Source organism: Thermoascus crustaceus (assembly GCF_041956765.1).
Source record: "Thermoascus crustaceus strain CBS 181.67 unplaced genomic scaffold VTN00scaffold_1, whole genome shotgun sequence".
NCBI lineage: Eukaryota > Fungi > Ascomycota > Eurotiomycetes > Eurotiales > Thermoascaceae > Thermoascus > Thermoascus crustaceus.
In genome coordinates this window covers 6548349-6566666 of record NW_027192527.1, presented here as the reverse complement: position 1 = coordinate 6566666, position 18318 = coordinate 6548349, and the positions used below count along the sequence as shown (strand labels likewise).

The 18318-nt window shown below is 52.9% G+C and overlaps 8 protein-coding genes across 8 annotated transcripts; 4 read left to right on the top strand and 4 right to left on the bottom strand.

The window, feature by feature from the left end:
- Positions 1-204: 204 nt before the first annotated feature.
- On the top strand, positions 205-1211 carry VTN00DRAFT_2400 (uncharacterized protein; the record flags this gene model as incomplete). The annotated part of the gene is made up of 5 exons (XM_069428615.1): positions 205-400; positions 457-564; positions 617-727; positions 780-885; positions 938-1211. The coding sequence occupies 5 exons, from the start codon at positions 205-207 to the stop codon at positions 1209-1211; spliced, it is 795 nt and encodes a 264-aa protein (XP_069293102.1).
- An 81-nt stretch (positions 1212-1292) lies between these two features.
- Positions 1293-2785, top strand: VTN00DRAFT_2399 (uncharacterized protein; the record flags this gene model as incomplete). The annotated part of the gene is made up of 3 exons (XM_069428612.1): positions 1293-1501; positions 1571-2265; positions 2733-2785. 3 exons carry the CDS (start codon positions 1293-1295, stop codon positions 2783-2785), a joined length of 957 nt encoding a protein of 318 aa, XP_069293101.1.
- A 170-nt stretch (positions 2786-2955) lies between these two features.
- VTN00DRAFT_2398 (uncharacterized protein) lies at positions 2956-3711 on the bottom strand (the record flags this gene model as incomplete). The annotated part of the gene is made up of 2 exons (XM_069428611.1): positions 2956-3573; positions 3658-3711. 2 exons carry the CDS (start codon positions 3709-3711, stop codon positions 2956-2958), a joined length of 672 nt encoding a protein of 223 aa, XP_069293100.1.
- An 807-nt stretch (positions 3712-4518) lies between these two features.
- On the bottom strand, positions 4519-5985 carry VTN00DRAFT_2397 (uncharacterized protein; the record flags this gene model as incomplete). The annotated part of the gene is made up of 1 exon (XM_069428610.1): positions 4519-5985. One exon carries the CDS (start codon positions 5983-5985, stop codon positions 4519-4521), a length of 1467 nt encoding a protein of 488 aa, XP_069293099.1.
- Positions 5986-7512: 1527 nt separating this feature from the next.
- Positions 7513-11717, top strand: VTN00DRAFT_2396 (uncharacterized protein; the record flags this gene model as incomplete). Its single annotated transcript, XM_069428609.1, has 10 exons — positions 7513-7813; positions 7874-8035; positions 8089-8202; positions 8255-8540; positions 8588-8857; positions 8902-9406; positions 9457-9712; positions 9759-10010; positions 10064-11234; positions 11306-11717. The coding sequence occupies 10 exons, from the start codon at positions 7513-7515 to the stop codon at positions 11715-11717; spliced, it is 3729 nt and encodes a 1242-aa protein (XP_069293098.1).
- A 338-nt stretch (positions 11718-12055) lies between these two features.
- Positions 12056-13219, bottom strand: VTN00DRAFT_2395 (uncharacterized protein; the record flags this gene model as incomplete). Its single annotated transcript, XM_069428608.1, has 2 exons — positions 12056-12259; positions 13019-13219. The coding sequence occupies 2 exons, from the start codon at positions 13217-13219 to the stop codon at positions 12056-12058; spliced, it is 405 nt and encodes a 134-aa protein (XP_069293097.1).
- Positions 13220-13507: 288 nt separating this feature from the next.
- On the top strand, positions 13508-14476 carry VTN00DRAFT_2394 (uncharacterized protein; the record flags this gene model as incomplete). Its single annotated transcript, XM_069428607.1, has 2 exons — positions 13508-13847; positions 13923-14476. 2 exons carry the CDS (start codon positions 13508-13510, stop codon positions 14474-14476), a joined length of 894 nt encoding a protein of 297 aa, XP_069293096.1.
- A 1657-nt stretch (positions 14477-16133) lies between these two features.
- On the bottom strand, positions 16134-17975 carry VTN00DRAFT_2393 (uncharacterized protein; the record flags this gene model as incomplete). The annotated part of the gene is made up of 2 exons (XM_069428606.1): positions 16134-17711; positions 17778-17975. The coding sequence occupies 2 exons, from the start codon at positions 17973-17975 to the stop codon at positions 16134-16136; spliced, it is 1776 nt and encodes a 591-aa protein (XP_069293095.1).
- Between the last annotated feature and the right edge of the window lie 343 nt (positions 17976-18318).

The window sequence follows — 18318 nt, the reverse complement described above, 5'->3', positions numbered from 1 at the left end:
CAGCTATGGACAGTATCAGTATAGCAAGCTTCCAGACCCGCCAGATGCGCGCATCTCGTAACGCAGAGATAACGCCTCGAGTCCCGTGCGAGCAATGGTGATTAAAAGGCCGTGGAGTCTCGCGATAGTCTCCCCCGTCATGCCATTGATGTCGAAAGCTTGTGTAATAGCATTTGAAAAGCATCCATATTGGGCTCGCGAATTATGGACACATCGCAGCATTGCTCTTCCGCTATCGGCAACGAAGGAAAGTCTCATACCCACGACGTGACGACCACCGTGCCCAGCGAACAAGATGTCTCGGAAGGAGAGCTGGTCTCTGCGGGATCACAGCATCTCCATCGTAAACTGCGAGGCAAGGAGGTTCAGCTCTTTGCGGTGGGAGGCGCTATCGGTACATGTATGTTTGTCTGCACTGCCTGAAATGATGCGAGTTACGGCTAATGTCGAACACAGCGCTCTTCGTGCAGATGGGAGCTGTCTTGCCTAAAGGAGGACCGGCGGGACTTTTCCTTGGTTTTGTGGCGTATGGAACGATCATGGTTGCAGTGAATCAGTGCTTTGGTAAGTTAACCAAGCAACAAGGAGAGCTCTGTGCGCTGATACTTTAACGCAGCTGAGATGGTGTGCTACATGCCTATTCCATCACCGTTCGTTCGACTCGCGGGCCATTGGGTCGACGAGGCGCTGAGCTTTGCTATGGGATGGAACTTCTTCTTGACAATGGGTAAGATGTACACCTTTATATCTGTATGTCTTACATCTACTGATCCTATCAGCACTCGGAATACCATACGAGATCGTTGCTCTTAATGTCCTCCTTACCTACTGGACCGACAAAGTCCCCGTAGCAGCAGTTGTTGCCATCGCCATCGTTCTTTATGCGTATGAGTCCCGACCTACATCACTAGAAGAACGTCTCTGATCACGTCTGTAGGATTCTAAACATACTAACAGTGCGCTATTTTGGCGTTGCTGAGTTCTATCTCGCCATCTTCAAAATCATCCTCATGGTCGGGTTGATTATGTTCACGTTCGTCACCATGGTTGGTGGCAATCCGCATCACGACGCCTATGGCTTTCGATACTGGAATGACCCGGTCGGTCTCACTTTGTCGACTGTTATTATTACCACGGCTAACACATCATCAAGGGAGCATTCGTTTCGTACCTCGCACCGGGAAATAAAGGCCGCTTCCTCGGGGTCTTAAGCTGCATGATTCAAGCGTCCTTCACGTAACGGCTGCTCTGCTCTTTCCTTTTAGTTCATTGTCACGCTAATCGATACCAAAATGGTTGGACCAGAATACATCTCCATGGCTGCTGGCGAGACGGAACGTCCGCGCAAGATCATGCGCAAAGCGTACTCGTCTTTCGTCTGGCGTCTTATGTTTTTCTTCTGTCTCGGGGCACTCTGTATCGGGATTGTCATCCCGTATAATGACGAGACTCTTGCTGCTACCATTGCGGGGAGCAGGAAGGGTAGCGGGACTGGAGCTGCGTAAGTCGACCTATCCTATATCCTGACTTTTTATACAGCGCACAGGAGATGGCTAACACCATATGATAGTTCACCCTACGTCATAGCAATGAACCACTTCAACATCAGAATCCTCCCAGACATCGTCAACGCCCTAATCATGACCTCCGTCTTCTCCGCGGGAAACATCCTCGTCTTCTCCGCAGCCCGCACCCTCCACGGCATGTCCCTCGAAGGCAAAGCCCCCACATTCTTCTCCAAATGCTCCAAATCCGGCCTCCCCTACTACTCCGTCCTCGCCGCCATGGCATTCTGCCTCCTCGGCTTCCTCCAAGTCAGCCACAGCTCCGCGACGGTGCTCAACTGGCTCGTCAGCGTGATTACCGCGTCGTATCTGCTGAATTACCTCGGGACGTGCGTCACATATTTACATTTCTACGCGTCGCTCCGTAAACAGGGCGTCGATAGGAACACGCTCCCCTATAAGGGACGGTTCCAGCCCTACGCGGCGTGGTACGCCGTCGGTGGCACAGCCGTCATGACATTGATACTGGGGTATAACCTCTTCATCGACGGACAGTGGGATATCACGAGTTTCCTTCTGGACTATACCATGGTTGGGTTTTTCACCGCGGCGTTTGTGGTCTGGAAGGTGTGCAAGCGGACGAAGTATGTGTGGGCCGGGACGGCGGATCTTGGATTGGGAGGGACGAAGAAGGAGATTGAGCTGTACGAGGAATCTTGCGTGCCGCTGCCACAGGGGAAGGCGGCGGGCTTTTTTAGTCGTCTGTTCGAGTGAGGGTTTAGCGGAGTGGGGTGTTGGGTAGCTTCTGGCTACGTTTTATATATATTGCGTTTTTTTTTCTGCGTTGGAATAACTGCTATTGGCGGTACGCTTGCAACGACTCGATCTCTTTAACTCCTGTACTCTAGAATAGTTGCATAGCTAGCCTGAAGCCATAAATATATATATAAACAGGTATAGTTTCCCATGGCGAACTATCGTCCCCCGAATCCACAAAGAACGGAGCCCCTTTTCTCCATAAGTCGCTGATCGACCAAATCACGTCTACTACGCTACGACGCTTATTGTATCCCTATTATCTGCTGTGCAGTTGCGCATATGCTGCTCACAGCTCCTGCTTGTCCATATTATCATCGTACTAAAGAGGAAGATAAAGATAGAACCTTGTTTAATGGCGGTTCTACAATACAAGCGGACGAGTTGTTGGTCAGAATCCATGGAACACAGACCGTCAGCAGAAGAACAGGGTATTCTTTCTTCGTTATTCGTTTCCGTTATAGACATTTCTAGCTTTGAAGTGCTTTTTGTCTAATATGTGAATAATCTCCTGCCACGATCGTTGCTAACCGCATACACACACCTCTTTTCGAGTTTGGAAAGGGCAGTAATTCCGGAGAGCCATGCGTAACACCGTCATCAGTAATATTTATTATGGGAGTCCGACGATCGTTTATCCCTCGAAGGTCCTGCGCTTGGCTATGAAGTTGGGCTCACCGAAGACCTCCTTGACGCCCTCTTCCGCCAGGACGCGCTTGTACCACTCGACGGTCTTGGGGTAGTTCTTGCGCAGGTCATCATCGAGGACATGTGCGAAACCCCATACCAGCGCACTGGCCAGGGACAGGTCCGCCAGGCTGAGCTTGTCGTCCGTCGCAACCCAGGTGCGGCCACTGCTCAGGTGAGTCTCCAGGGCAGCGACCGCACGCTGGAGCCTCTCGAGGGCGGTGGTCTCGGTCTTCTCGTCGTACGGGGCGATGCCGAACCGCCAGAGGATGAGACGGGTCACGTTGTCGAGGACCTCACCGGCACCGAAGGAGATCCACTGGCGGATGGTGGCGCGCTGGGTGGGAGTGGTGCCCAGCAGCTGGCCGGCGGCAGGGCCGCTCTCCGCGACGTACTGGGCGATGGCGTCGGACTCGAAAAGCTTGGTGCCGTCGGCGCCCTCGAAGGCGGGGACCTTGCCCAGCGGGAACTTGGCCAGGAACTCGGGCTCGCGGTTGGTCTTGCCCATGGTGAAGTCGGGGGCGACGGTGACCTCGAGGCCATTGAGTTTGCCCGCGGCTTGGATCTGCGTGGAGCTCCAGTCAGCTGCTTGTCCACTGAAAGAGAGAAGTTATAGTCTTAGAAGGCCGTGACAAAGGGACCCGCTCACCTTCCAGATGCGGGGGTTGGGGAAGTAGGTGTAGAGAGTTCCGAAAGGCGCCATGGTGAGCTGCTGTCAATGAGTATGGATGATAATATTACTGTCGAAGACGGGACGATGAAGAGGACGACGAAGCAGGACGGATGGACGCTGGAGAGGATGGACCGCAGACGGAGGGGAGCTTAAGTACCTAGGTAGGTAAGTTAGGTCTCGCTAGCATTAGTAATTGCTCCGAGTGGGCATGCAGCTGGTCCGTTTCACTGCTGACAGGAAGCTTCTCGAAGGCATTGCGGTGAATCGGGGCATGTTGCAGGGTGTTAACATAGGTAAACTGCCGCTGCACCCAATAGAAGGATCAGAGTCAACACGAATGAGCCTGATATTGAGGATATTGCAGCGTCTGACAGTCCACCACGGTCTCGATGTGATGGACGCGCTGCGGGGTCCTCATGTTGGTGGGTCGATCCGGTGGGATGATGGACAGCATAAAGAACAACACCCCACCTGTCAGTCCATAACCTCCGATCAGCGGACAGAAAACAGCCAAACCCTACAACACATACTAAAAGAAGATTGTATCAGTAATCAGATTTACACAGCCGCAAACACTCGTCTGTACTGGTATACTTGTCCTGTCGTGCAACGATGGTGTTTACTCCTGCTCGGCCTCTCGGCGGTCTGATCCCACCGGCCCGATGGCGCTAGACCAAGCAGCGTTAGCGCTTCCCCGCGCCGAGTTCGAGACGGGAAACAGCTCGGCATCGTCTCACTTCACAATAACTGATCACAGTCCGCAATCGAAGAAGATGATGCACGACAGACAGCAGTTGTTTACTAATATCCAATAACTTAGCTACAGCAATAACAGTCTCAAGGATGGGCGACGATAGATGTCATTGGAGCAGACGCTGGCTGCACCAGGAACAGCGTGCTCTCCCAGCCAGCTCCGATCCCCACCACTTTTGGTGCTTTCTGGTCAACTCTATCCTCGTCGAATCTCACCTCCTGCCATGCCTCTGAAAATTTCCGCGCCTCCTCTTCTTCCTGCTCATAGTTGTGCCCGGGCTGAGGGGACACGTGTTTGTGCCACGCTCCGAGTTGTCCATAGTTACCATCTCCGGCTGTGAAAACGCGCCCATCAGCCAAGAGAGCAACAATGTGGTTCCTCCCCACGGCCACCTCGGCTACTTTCGAGGAGCTGGAGCTGTCTTCTACACCGATGTCAGTGTACAGGCGTGTGCGAGAAGGTACGAATGGCGGAAGAGCGAGTGAGGGATCATAGTCGCGGTCATTGAGATCTTTAAGATGGGGTTCTGCATGCAATTCCCGGGTCGAGAAGACATACAGGCCACCGTCCCGGGAGACGGCCGCGCCGATGGTCGGTCCCGCGACAAGGCGGGCAATCGGGGGAAGGTCGAGCCGCAGGAGAGAGGAAAGGGTCGGATGATCTGGGAACTGTTCCCGGGGGATCTGCGACGTCGTCACCGCGTGGTTGATCCCACCGGTCCCATCCCGCACCAAGGCATCCTGCAGCGTGGAACGGCAGCTCATACCGCTCGAGCTGGCGCGTCCCCAGATGTAGACCTCACCCGCGGCTGTCGAGGCTAAGCAGTGAGTCCCACGAACATCTCCGCCGATGATGAGATTCATGACCTTGCTCGGAAACGTGGTGCTCCGGTGCATGACGATGGCACCTCCAAGCCATGCGACCAGGTCGTCGATGGTAGAGAGCCGATATACCGTACGCGGTTGCTCTGGAAATACTACGGCCGGCCATGTGTCTCCCATGCCGTTGGTAACTTCCTCCCCGAGGGCTGCATGCAGAAATGGCCGATGACGAGACGGGCTGGTGAGCTCAGAAAGACCCGGCGGCTGCTGCTCGATAACATAAATGCCACCGTCGCGCGTCAGCAGACCTAGAGGAAACAGCTTCCGGTTGTCGAAAACGTCAATCGGATCTGCATGCGGTAGCACAAACCACATGTTCTGGATTCTTAGTTCCTGCTCTGTGGTTAAGAGCTTCTTGAGAGAAACGTCGATACCGAGCCGGCCATCGCCACTCCAGAGGCAAGTGGAGTTCGTTTCACCATCATCCTCGCTGATTTTCAAGATGTTCTGCGCATCTGTGGACAATATTTCAATCACGCCCCTTCCAGACAGAACGCGAGTGGGACGCAGAGCTACCAACAGGCAGCTGTGATCCGTCGGGTCCTCAACGCACACCTGTCCGGAGCTAATAAATTTGCAGCGATTCGAACAGGATATATCCTGCTTCTCGCAGGCTATAGGTTGACTCGATGAGAGAAGCGGGTTCCTTCCGCAGACGAACAGATCCATGTCATATGCACAAATATACTAACCCACCTGACTGTACAAGTAGATAAGTGAGAGCATTCCAAGGGTCCTGCACATTGACGGTGATAAAATTTAGATATAACAAAACCTAGGATGATACACGTTATAAGAGTTTCACTCAGAACAAGCCGATTAGCGGAAGCACTGTCTTCATCTATCCGACAACGCGTCGAAGGGAACAAGGCCGTGGACGTTAGTGATCAGAGGCCTGAGTTTTACTTGCACGGTGTGCAAGCTATTCCACCTTCACGGTCTCAAAGACATATTCAGCCATGATTTCTTGTTTATACGGGAGCAAGCCGTCTTTTGAGGATAAACGGGGTACATACAAAGTAGAGGTCAGAAGGGCCATCATAATAATCATCCTGACGAAGCGGGTGGGCAAATTGGATGACTAAGCGGGCGACGCGGAACGCGTCCCGGCGCCGTACACCGAACGCAGCTGTAGACAAGTTCCTGAGCTTCATCTTGTCCCATCACAGCTGGATGCGCTGCTCTTATTGTTGCTATTGGACTATAGTAACTTGGATAATCATGTTATTCTGTACAGAGCCCCCTCAATCTCATCATCCTTCATGTATCGTGGAGAAATGCGGCACTTTGACCCGCAATTGCTACCTGGCAGTCGAGCATCATGACCGGGCTAGTCGATCCAGCTGAAAGGTCAAGCCTCGAAAATTTAAAGCCGGCCATTTTCGCTCGTGCGTGGCCATTAAATGGGGCTCTAGGCCACCAAAGGCGTCCCGGTCTAAAGGAACAGCCACATCGAGTCAGATGTCATATTATGGCTTCGTCGATCGTAAGAGCCCTGCATTCGGGCGTCATCACATGAGTGCGTAAGCGACTTTCCCGTCATTTCAGCCGCGAGCTGGATGATTCAGCCTTAAGGACCTTGTGCCCCGGCATTGTGCAGGGGCTGATATACGAAGCCAAGAAAAAAAGAAAAGAAACGGGAAGAAACACCTTCGGAGTTACCGACACTACTCAAAGGATTACAGGGGCTTCTAGATGTGTCCGATGGACAAAAAGAATTGACTCGCTATTTTATGTTGTCTATCCGTCTCGAGATCTCACAAACAACAGGAGCTGACGCAATCTATATGTGCGAGATCCCTGGAGATGGAAGGTCTTGACCAGTCAGCAAATGACAACCATCATGCTCTATCAAGTACGATGATTCGCAACGCGCATAGCAAAGCTTCAAGACCATTGGTTGCGCCACAGCTTGTCTATTACTCGCTATCCATGTTCAGCACCTAGCTGGGCGCAGCTGTGCTTATGCTTTATGCCATAGGGCTGATGGCAGAGGTCTAGGCTCTAAGATCTGACACGATGAAGTTTTTTTCTCATATAGTTCAGCTCGTATATAAGGGCACTCCTATGTCTTCATTTCCAAGTATCTTTGTGAATCTGCTTCGAGAACTGTTTGCGTTGTTCATCAACTTCGTCAGCGGAGGCTATTTTTGGAGAACTCAGCGTTTATTGCATCGACATGAGATTGCATTAATCATGAGCAGTATATCTGAAAATAATTCCCCGGTCCATCTTAACGGCACCAATGGTGTCTATGTGGGCAAAACTAATGTCTCTTCCAATGTCCCCACAGCTACAGCGCGGTCGAAACTTGACACCTACGTCTATAATGGAGAGTCGAAAAGATTCCCGAGAATCTCGAGACCGGTGGAACTAGTGAGACCGTCCTACGATGTCGTTGTAGTCGGTTCTGGATACGGTGGAGGTGTCGCTGCAAGCCGCATGGCCCGTGGCGGTCAATCCGTATGTCTGCTGGAACTGGGGAAGGAAAAGTGGCGTATGTCATCTGCTTTCTTTTCCCAGAGATAAACCGAAATCTAACCCCGAGAGTTACTAGCCGGAGAATACCCAAGCAATCTCGCAGAGGCATTACCGGAGCTTCGCGTATCTGGCAACTTTACGCCATTCGACAAGAACGGGCCATACATCAAGGAGGGTGATGTCCAAGGACTATACCACCTAGTTCTGGGACAAGGGCAGAATGCCTTTGTTGGACACGGTATCCCTGTTCGCCTACGTCTGACAATTTCCGGTGTTAACATGTGGTGACAGGACTTGGCGGAACAAGCCTGCTCAATGCCAACGTATTTCTGGAAGCTGACAGTAAATCGCTGGCTACGGATGCGTGGCCCGAGACGCTACGGAAACCTGGGGCTCTCGATAAATGTATGTTACTCCCAAAACTTGTATGCGAACTATGTTGACGACAGACGTAAAGACTACGGTCTGGCACGGGATGTTCTGCAACCAGAGCCGTACCCCGAACACTTCCCGACACTTCCCAAACTAGAACTACTGAAGAAGCAGGCTGATGCACTGGGTCTGGGTAACCGTTTCTACCGTGTCCCGCAGACGACAAGATTTGAGAATGGTCCCAACTGCACAGGCGTTGACATGCAAGCCAGCACGTTAACGGGAATGGATTCAACCGGCGTGAATGACGGAAGCAAGTCGAGTACGCTTGTCAATTACTTGGCTGATGCTTGGAACTGGGGTGCTGAACTGTATGAAGCCCCAATCCGACTATTTGATGAAAAGCTAACATGCCTAGGTTTTGCAACTGCGAGGTCCGCTACGTCAAGAAACATCCGACGGGCCAAGGATACTTGGTATTCTTTGCGTGGCATGGAAGCAAAAGGTCGGAATTCAAGGACAACTTCTACAGCGACCTGATGTGGGTTCATGCTAAGAAGTTCGTTTTCCTGGGAGCCGGTGCCCTCGGAACCACCGAGATACTTCTAAGGAGCAAACAGGTCGGTTTGAAGATGAGCAATAAAGTCGGGACCGATATGAGCGGAAACGGGGATATTCTTGCTTTTGGGTAAGCAATCCTAACTACATTGTGGCGTTCTCTAATCAAACCAGGTACAACACGGACTACGAGGTCAACTCCATGGGTCGAGAGGTCCCGAATCCAGAGAAGCCGATTGGGCCTACAATAGCAGGTGTCATCGATTGCAGAGATCAACCTAATCCCCTCGACGGATTTGTCATTGAGGAAGGCGCTGTACCGGAAGCCCTAGTCCCAGGGCTGCAGGGGATGCTCGCAGCGATGCCAGGCAAAGTCCGCCCCCGAGACATCAGCATTTTGGAAAAGATACAGAAGAAGCTAGCAGAGAGCAAGAGTACCCTTGTTGGACCATATACGCCGAATGGGAGTGTCGAGCGAACGCAAGTTTATCTCATCATGAGTCACGACAGCAACCAAGCTATCATGTCTCTGGAGGATGACCAGCCCGTGTTGAGATTCCTAGGTGTTGGCCGCAGCGACCATGTCAAGTACTTGAACGGCATTCTTGAGAAGGCCACGAATGCAGTTGGGGGGACTTTCGTCAACAATCCGTTCTTCGCTGCTCTGGGAGAGCAACAGGTAAGCGTTCGATCACCCCTTATGCGTGAGCAGTTTCTAATGTTGGAAAGATTACCGTCCATCCCATTGGCGGTGCAAACATCAGCCCGGATGGGACAGCACGGTCCGGAGTAACATCTGAGTTTGGCGAATTGCTGACAGGGAATGGCTGCGAGAGGCATGAAGGACTTGTCGTTGTCGACGGAGCCGTCATCCCATCCGCATTGGGTGTCAATCCTTTTGCTACCATAACAGCCTTGGCCGAAAGATCCGTCGAGGCAATGGCAAATAGGAATGGAATAGTGATAGATTATGAGACGAAGAATGGTAATGCGGCCAACCCTTGCGATGAACTATGGCTGAGTTGTATTAGGACGTTTGGACCTTTTTGGACCGCCATCGCGATTGCTCCCAGTGCCTGATGAGAACTACAGCAGAGCCTTGACTATCATAAAGGACGCCCAAATGGGCTCCAAAAGGGGTTTGCAGTTCACGGAGGTCATGTCAGGATTCATGTACATGGGAGATGATATAGAGGATTTCGAGATTGCCGCAGACGCGGCGAAGGCATCAGCCATGTCGGCACGCTTCTTTCTGAGTGTCCATGCGTGGGACATCGACAATCGTGAGTTCATCAGTCAAGATGATCTTCTCATATTTAGGTACTAACCATCATAGTTGTATCACGCGAGGATCACCCTGCTATGCTGACCGGAACTTTCATCTGTGGATCCCTCCCTGGAAGTCCCTTCATGGTTCTTCGAGGGACGTTCCAGCTGTTCAACAATGATCCACGTGCGCCGGGCACGAAGAACCTTACCTATGATTTTGACATGATATCCACACATGGAGAAACCTTCCATTTCCATGGCTATAAGGTGGTTGACTCTTCAGTTGCCTTCTCGCCTCTTGAAACCTGGAAGGCTACATCGACGCTCTATGTCAACCTCAGGAGGGCGGATAAATCAGTCGTCAGCCGTGGAATACTCCATATTCAGCCTTCGGACTTTGGCTCGGAACTCAAAACCCTGTCTCCCACTGGAAAAGGCGCATTATTGAAGGCGAAATCTGCTGGACAGTTTTTGACATACTTCAGCAAGCAGCTGGCCAGAGTCTTCTTTGCACCTTTCAGCGGATTGCAGTGGCCAGAAATAACAACATCTGGATATATGGCGAAGCAGCCACCGTCCCGGACATTTGAGATCTTAGCGTCAGACAATGTACCCAGTACAATGCAGGTGTGGAATCCTCCGAACGGCGGCAGTGCCCGTCCAAATGCCCCGCGGCTCCTATTGATCCCCGGTGCAGCGGTCGACCATCAAATATTTGCGTTACCTACCATTGAAACCAACGCCGTGGAATACTTCTTGAGGGAAGGATTCCAGGTATTCACCATCACGCACCGCGTTGGTTTGACACCCGTTGCCCAAAAGGGCTACACAACCTTCGACGCGCGCCTCGACATCCGCGCAGCCTTGGAGAAGATCCGCAGCATCCAGGGATCCGACGTCCCTATCTATGTCATTGCCCACTGCGCGGGGTCGCTAGCTCTGTCGATGGGTCTCCTCGACGGGACAATCCCGTCGAAGTGGATCAGTGGTATCACAGCTTCGAATGTGTTCATGAATCCGATCTTCGGGAGGGCAAACCAGTTGAAGGCGAACCTACCGCTGCCGCTGACGAAGATCTACGGGAGCCTCCTTGGATCATGGTACTCGTGCATCTCCAGCCGCGAGGATACTTTTCTCCAGCAGGTCCTCAACCAGGTCCTACGCTTCTACCCCGTAGGAGGAAGGACAGAAATATGCAACTCTGTCGTCTGCCACAGGAGCGAATTGGCTTTCGGACGGTAAGAACCCACACCATATTTTACTACCCCTAATCTTCTCACCGTGAACTGACCTGATTGATTGATTCCAGCCTCTGGTCCCACCACAACCTCAACGACTCCACGCACCGCAACCTATCCCACTTCCTCGGCGGCACCTCGATGGATGCCCTCGTCCACCTCGTCGAGATGGGCAAAAACGGCCACGTGATGAACAACGCCTTCGAATCCCTCGTCACAGACACAAACCTCGCCCGGCTGAAGGGGATCCCGATTTTCTTCTTCTCGGGGTCCAAGAACGTCGTCTTCAGCCCGGAGTCGACGACCACGTCGTACTTTAAGCTGTCGAGCCTCTTCGTGGACGGGAAGTACGATCGGGTGGAGTTTGCAGGGAGAGGGCATCTGGATTGTTGGATGGGGGCGGATGCCGTGAAGGATGTCTATCCGGCTGTGAAGGGGCATATCGAGGAAGTTATTTCGAAGCGGGCGAAAGATTTCGCGTAGTCCTTTGACGTAATAATCGGCAAGGTTGGGTATATATGTTGAATTGGGGAATCGGCGTGTGACATTTTATTGGGTTTTGGAACATGATATACCGTTGTTTTCTGCCTCTCATCTCCTATCTCCTAGGAGTCCTGGCGTTCCGCAGTATCCATATGTATAAATATTCGCCCTACTCTATGTAATAATTTAAAATGCACTCAAAGACAACAGTATCTATACTATCTCTGTAAGCTCTACATTATCAGTATCAACATCCATCTCATGATTCGCGGTGCATAAATTGCCACAATTCCAGCCACAGTGATGATATATCTACAAGCTGTGAGAATATGTCCCAGTTAATCAAGGCGGAGCAATCGAACCAACCGGGCCTTATCCTCCACGTAGTCCTTGAGGGCCTTGTCCACCTCCAGAACGCCTAAGACCTCAGCATAATCACCCGGGCTGAGAGGATGCACCACCCAAGGGCCGGGCCTGAAGCCGTCGCAATGACGCCGCAGCAGGTCGACAGCTTGAGATATAGCTGACAGACGCTTCTCGTCCTTTTGGCGGAGGGGTTAATGGCGACTCAATGATACTGGCAGGCGGGGTCTCGTTCTGGACCGCCATGAGATGTCACTCTGAGCATAATTGCTTTGATGTTGGATGTCCAGATGTCTGTTTGGGACCTAGTAAGGCTATCACCACGTGATGTAATTTAGTCCAGCGCCAAAAAAGGCATAACTATCTACCATTCTCCCAATCAACCACGCAACGGAGAGCAAGAGAAAGTATCATGAAGCCCAGCACAGCAAAAAAGATATCCAAGAACTGAGCAAACATCGTCATCCCTTGGCACAGACGAGACGCAGACTCTTAACCTGATCATGCAGATCCCCCGATTGATATTAACGCTCGTTGATCCACCCAAACCCCAGACGTTTTTGGCCCCCACGCCTAAGTCTGCCCAGCTGGACGGTCGAGGCTGCGGATACGAGAGATGCCAAAGACTAATAGAATATTGAGTTGCCATGCGGCGACCGATGCTCGGCCTGTTCTCAGGTCCTTGTCGACCCCATAGCGCTGCCATCCGCGACAGGAAGGTCGATGGTCAGCCAAGAAGTGCCGTGTATACTTCATACTGCACAGCCTCCTTTCCCAAGAGATTCATCTCGATCTGCAGAATACGATATCCCTGCCATCAGGTACGGAGTACTAACCCCTTCACGGTTTCTTCACCGGCAGCATATGAGCTGCGAGACTCAAACATACCAATCGTCTTTCTTCACAATCTGTCCTTGCTGCTGCAGATTTAAACATACCCAGATCCATCCAGCTAAATACCGCATACAGCTCAGACCATCCCAAGATCCGGCGTTGGCTATATTACCGCCGAGAAAGGCGGACATCTTGGCAAGCCTCGTGGACAGTCGCCACGGCGCGTCGCTCCGCGTCATCATGGAGCAGTCGATCTTGTCGAAAGAGCTATCGGCGATGAATCTCCTTCCCCTTCCTGGGACCATTGGCTGTCAGAGCACCTGAACAACAAGAATACTCCCAACTCTGGGTTTACGGCTTGTCGAACAGTTGCCCAAGCCAACAGCGCGGCTGAGCAGGACTTGTCGCTTCTTTCTTCTTTCTAGAGTTTTTCCATAATAAGATGGGAGGAGGGACGTCATTAAGGGGCTCTCACCTCTCCTGATCTGAGGGAATTATCATTCCCGTCTTCGTGGCCTTCCCTGCTCATTAAACCCACCCTGCTGGCTCTTGACCCATCTCCCACGACCACGTCCAGCGGAAGCACAAGGACCATGGCATACACCATTTCCAGAAGTGCTCACGAACACCCCTTCTCGATGACGAAGGCTCTCTTCCTCCTATCCTACTACCTCTCCACCGTGGCAGCGATATGCTGGACACCCAACCACCGTGATGTCAACGCCGGTATCAAGGAGGGCGAGCCGGACAACTACGTGCCCTGCAACCCGGACGCCGTGGCGAGCATGTGCTGCGCGACATGGGACGTGTGTGTCACGCCGCTGGGCCTGTGCTATAACGAGGCAAACCAGCTGTGGTGGAGGGAGAGCTGTACCGACTCGTCGTGGCAGAGCGACAACTGCGTGAAGCTCTTTCTGACGGAGAGTGATGGAGGTGAGTGAGCCAGATATCTACCTAATCTACCTCTTTAGACCAGCGAGAACATCAACCTAACTGAACCCACTTTAGATATCTCGCTCACCCAATGCGCCAACGGATCATGGTGCGCGTTCGCCAACGCCACAGGCGTCGAATGCTGCAACGAAGGAAGGGGTGTATATCTCGACTCGATGGCCACAGCAAGTTCAACCCTCCCTACCAGCACTAGCCCCCCAACATCGACGACAGCAACACCAGCCGCAATCACCACCACAACCCCGGCCGCATCAGCAGAGCCACAAGAAGAAGACGCAGAAGCAGGATCAGAATCAGGCCACGGCCTCTCCTCCAGCGCCCGAACCGGCCTCGGCATCGGCATCGGCCTAGGCGGCTTCGGCGCCATCGCTCTAATGTCCGTCGTCTTCATCTGCCGACGGCACCGACGGCACATGAAAAAGCTGCGCGAACCGATCCCGCCACGCAAGGCGGCGGACATCGACGGGGTGACCGAGATGGGGATGCTCCGGCCGCCGCCGCCGCGCCATGGTGCGCTCGAGCTGCCCGGGTCAGGGTCGGGGCCGTCGAGCATTCTTGTAAGCGGGCACAAGGGAGGGCCCGGGTCGCGGTTTGAGATGGGTTCATGATGAGAAATATAATCACAAAAAGAAAGATGAAGAAGCAGATATTTTTTTTTCTAAAGAAATTTTTAACTACCTACCTGGATACCTACTTACCTACTATGTGGCTACAGAAGACTTGTGACGATTTCAATCCATCCCCGACCCACTCAAGGTCTTGCAGGCGCCGGCGGAACCGAGCTTCAATGGTGGACAATCTCATCCAGGTCCTCCCCCAGCGCCTATAGCTCCACCTTGAGGGCCCCGTAGGTAGTGTCTGAGCACCCACCAATATCTTTAAAACAAAATAGTTATATATACAAAACTACAATCCACCGAAGCCACCAAACTACCTAGCCTGATCTCCATCCCGTTCACAGCAATACCTCCTTCAACGATCTCTCTCTGCTGCTTCTACTATTGATTTCATCATCACCATCAAAAACCCCTAACCAAACCCATCTAAAGCACCGCCACCCAACTCACTCACGCAGGCAAAAGCCCCATCCCCCGAATTTCCCCATCCGCAATCTCCCGAAACAGCTCTATATCAAAATAAAACACATCATCGGGATTCCGTCCCGGATGCACCGCCGACCCGAACAGGTGTCTTCTGGTAACGGGGGCCCCTTACCTGGTAGATGTCGGGTCTGGTCTGGGGAATAGTGACTATTATCCATTTACTATCGGTCACGTTCGCACCCTAGATATAGGGAATTGGGAAGAAAGGAAGAATGAATGCCTCCTTATACATTAACCTCAGCCTCCCCTCTCCATCCCTAAAAACCCCGATACCCGCATCGTGTCGAGATCCAGATGGAGCCAGGCCTTGTGGCACCACTCGTATACTGCGTCCCGTCTGACAATCACTTGGAGAGTCGATGTGAGGGAGTTATAGCAGAACCTGGTTGATATCGATCAAGAATATCAACATAAAAGTCCCTGCTTCAGGAAGCCAACCTGACGGACTAACTAACCGTGCAGGAGTGCGGAGGTCACCGATGTGCCTGTTTCCGTGTCGATGTTTCTAAATTCCAGGGCCTGGTGCTCGGTTGCTTGTGTGACTGCGTCCTTGATAGTGTTGAGGAGGTGCTGCGCTGTCCCAGGGCCTGTCCCCTGACACATTGCCATATTCTTGCTCGCCCTGATTCCGGGATAGTTGTCTAACAGGCATCCTGGAAGGATCAGGCATGATAACAAGTCAAGTATGGTACTGAAACTACAAGTCAGAAAGGATTTATAACGTATTACAACTTCACTAAAGACAGATATAGACATGTAACGGTTCTGTCATATCCCACAGTTGAGTGTCTGAGCCAACTAAACTATGCTCAGGCCCCGCGAATCCATCCTTGGATTTTCCACCATCTGCTGTAGGGCTGGCTCTTGTTATTTTTTTTTTTTTTTTTTTTTTTTTTTTTTTTTACATGCATCAAGACCGCTGCCGCCAATCTACCTACTCGAACGATGTCTACCTAGGTACCTACTTGAGACATTTATCGAATTCCCGAAGGAGTTCAGTTCTGTAGAAGTTCCATTTTGCGGAACCTGGTTCTCAATCCGTTAGGATATAGATACCCAGATAGAACACGAACCAGCTTTTTATTTATACAGTACAGACTGTATACAGAGAGCCATAACATAATATAACAACCTCGTTTTTATTTTTCACTCCAATCCAAATCTAATCGGAAAACCCCTCCCATTCTTCCTCATCGTCATCGTCTCTGTCTTCATCTCCCTGCTTATCCTGCGGGCTCTCCTTCTTCTTTTTCTCATCCTCACCACCACGAGCAAGACTCTCATCCCTCACAAACCCCACAACAAAGAACCCACCCGTCCCCTGCTCATCCCCCGGCCAGCACCGCAGACACGCGTCGAGATCCTCATCCGACAAGTCGACCTGACCAGCACCAGTCTCCGCATTCCCATTCCCATTCCCATTCCCAATCCCATTCTGCGACCCACTTCTGATCCCCCTATGCTTCCACTCCCTCATACCCCTAGGCTGCTCCTCCCGCCTTAGAGCCCGCCATCCGCGCTCCCTCGCAACATCCGAAGCCAAGATCCGCGCAACGACGGCTTCGTTCTCGAGGATGTGTATCGAGCAGGTGCTGTACGTGACGCGAGTCGCGGACGGGAAGCGCAGCGCGTGCTGAACGACGAGGAACTGCAGGTTCGACAGCCTGGTGAGACGTTCCGTGTCGATTTTTTCGTCCTTGGTTTCTTCTGCTGTTTCCGATTCGGTGGTAGTAGTCAGGGTGGGTTTCGAGGCAGGGGCTGGTTCTGGGTCGTCGTGCTGTCGCTTGCGCTTCTTCCCTTGAGGTCGTCCTGCAGCGGCGGACTTTCCACCTGCTCCTGGCTTCACGGGCAGCGCGAGAACAGGCACATCGTCCCGCCCGATGATCCCGCTCCCCGAGCAGCTCGGGTCGAGGAGGAGACCCTTCACGTTCGCAAACCGCTCGTCTTCCGGGTCCAGCGCGAGAAAGTCCTGTCCGGCAAGGACGGTAACGAGGCCGTTCCCATCTGCCCCGGCCCGGGCGACCATCTTCTGCAGGGTCTTAGACCGCGCCGGGGACGCGTCCATGGAGAAGATCTTCGACTGTCGTTGTCCTGTAGACCCTTGGACTGCAGATTTCTGCCTATGAAGCAGCGACGCCATATGCGTCGTCTTATTCCCCGGCGCCGCACATCCATCAACCAGATCTCCGTCGCCGTACCACGGGGTCCGCTCCTCCCCATCACCCAGCAGGAGATACGCCGGAAAACACGACGCCTTATCCTGGAGAATAATCTCCCCCTTCCTGTACGCCGCAGAAGCCGTAAGATCCACCCCCGGCGGAACAGCAAGCAAATCCGGCACATGCTCATCAACATACAGCGCCTTCCCCTTCCCTTGCCCATCTTCACCATCCGTCGTCCCCGGTGCCAAATCCCTCAGCCTCTCCACCCTCCGGTACTCCTTAAAGGTAGATTCCAACTGCCGATCAAGGCTCGTCCTCAGATTATTCACCCTCACCCACCTCGGATACAGCGCGTCCGTCGGGCCCTCTTCGGCCTTCTTCTTCTCCCTCAGGACGGCAGCCCTCAGCGCCTCGACGGACGCGCATCCGCGGCGCACGCGGGCCTTGACGAACTCGGCCCTGAGCCGGGTCTTATGCCGCTCGATGGCCTGGCGGAGGGGGTGGGACGCGGGGGCGGCGACGCCATCGCGGGACAGGAGGAGGTCGTGTGTTAGGAGCAGCGCCAGTAACGGAGTCAACTGTCCGTCTTGGTCAGTCAGTAGACGGTAGACATCGCGAAAGCGAATAAAAAAGATAGCACGCACCTTCGGCTCCGAGCGCAAAACATCCGCATTCTCAATGACCTCCTTCAGCACGACGTCCCACTTGCTCGCCTCGCCAACCAGCGCGACGACCTGCGCGGGCGACGAGCGCAGGCCGCGGTTGTTGTAGACGCGCGCCTTGAAGGAGCCGCCCTGCGCGGGGGCCGCGAGGGCGGCGGCGGCGTCGAGGTAGAGGGACATGGTTAGTCGCCGTCAATCTAGGTAGTCTGCAGATATCGGTGTCTGGGGAGAGAAAGATCTTTATCTTTCTTTATCGGTCGGTGGACAAGGTCAGGTTTGATGTTTGCGCTGTTTGCTTTCTTCTTGCGCGACAGATAGGGTGCCATAGTCGATCTCCGCGTCCCGTCGCCAGTGAAATGCGTTCAATTATAATCTCGGTGGAGTAGGGTAACAGGTACCTAGGCTTGGGGCTCGTGCGAGTGCTTGTCCCTCGTGGTATATCCTCCGCGCACGGTCTGATTCGATCGATAGTCGTGAGGATTGTTGGTTGGTTCCATCTATATATCTCCCGCGCGCAACTCCG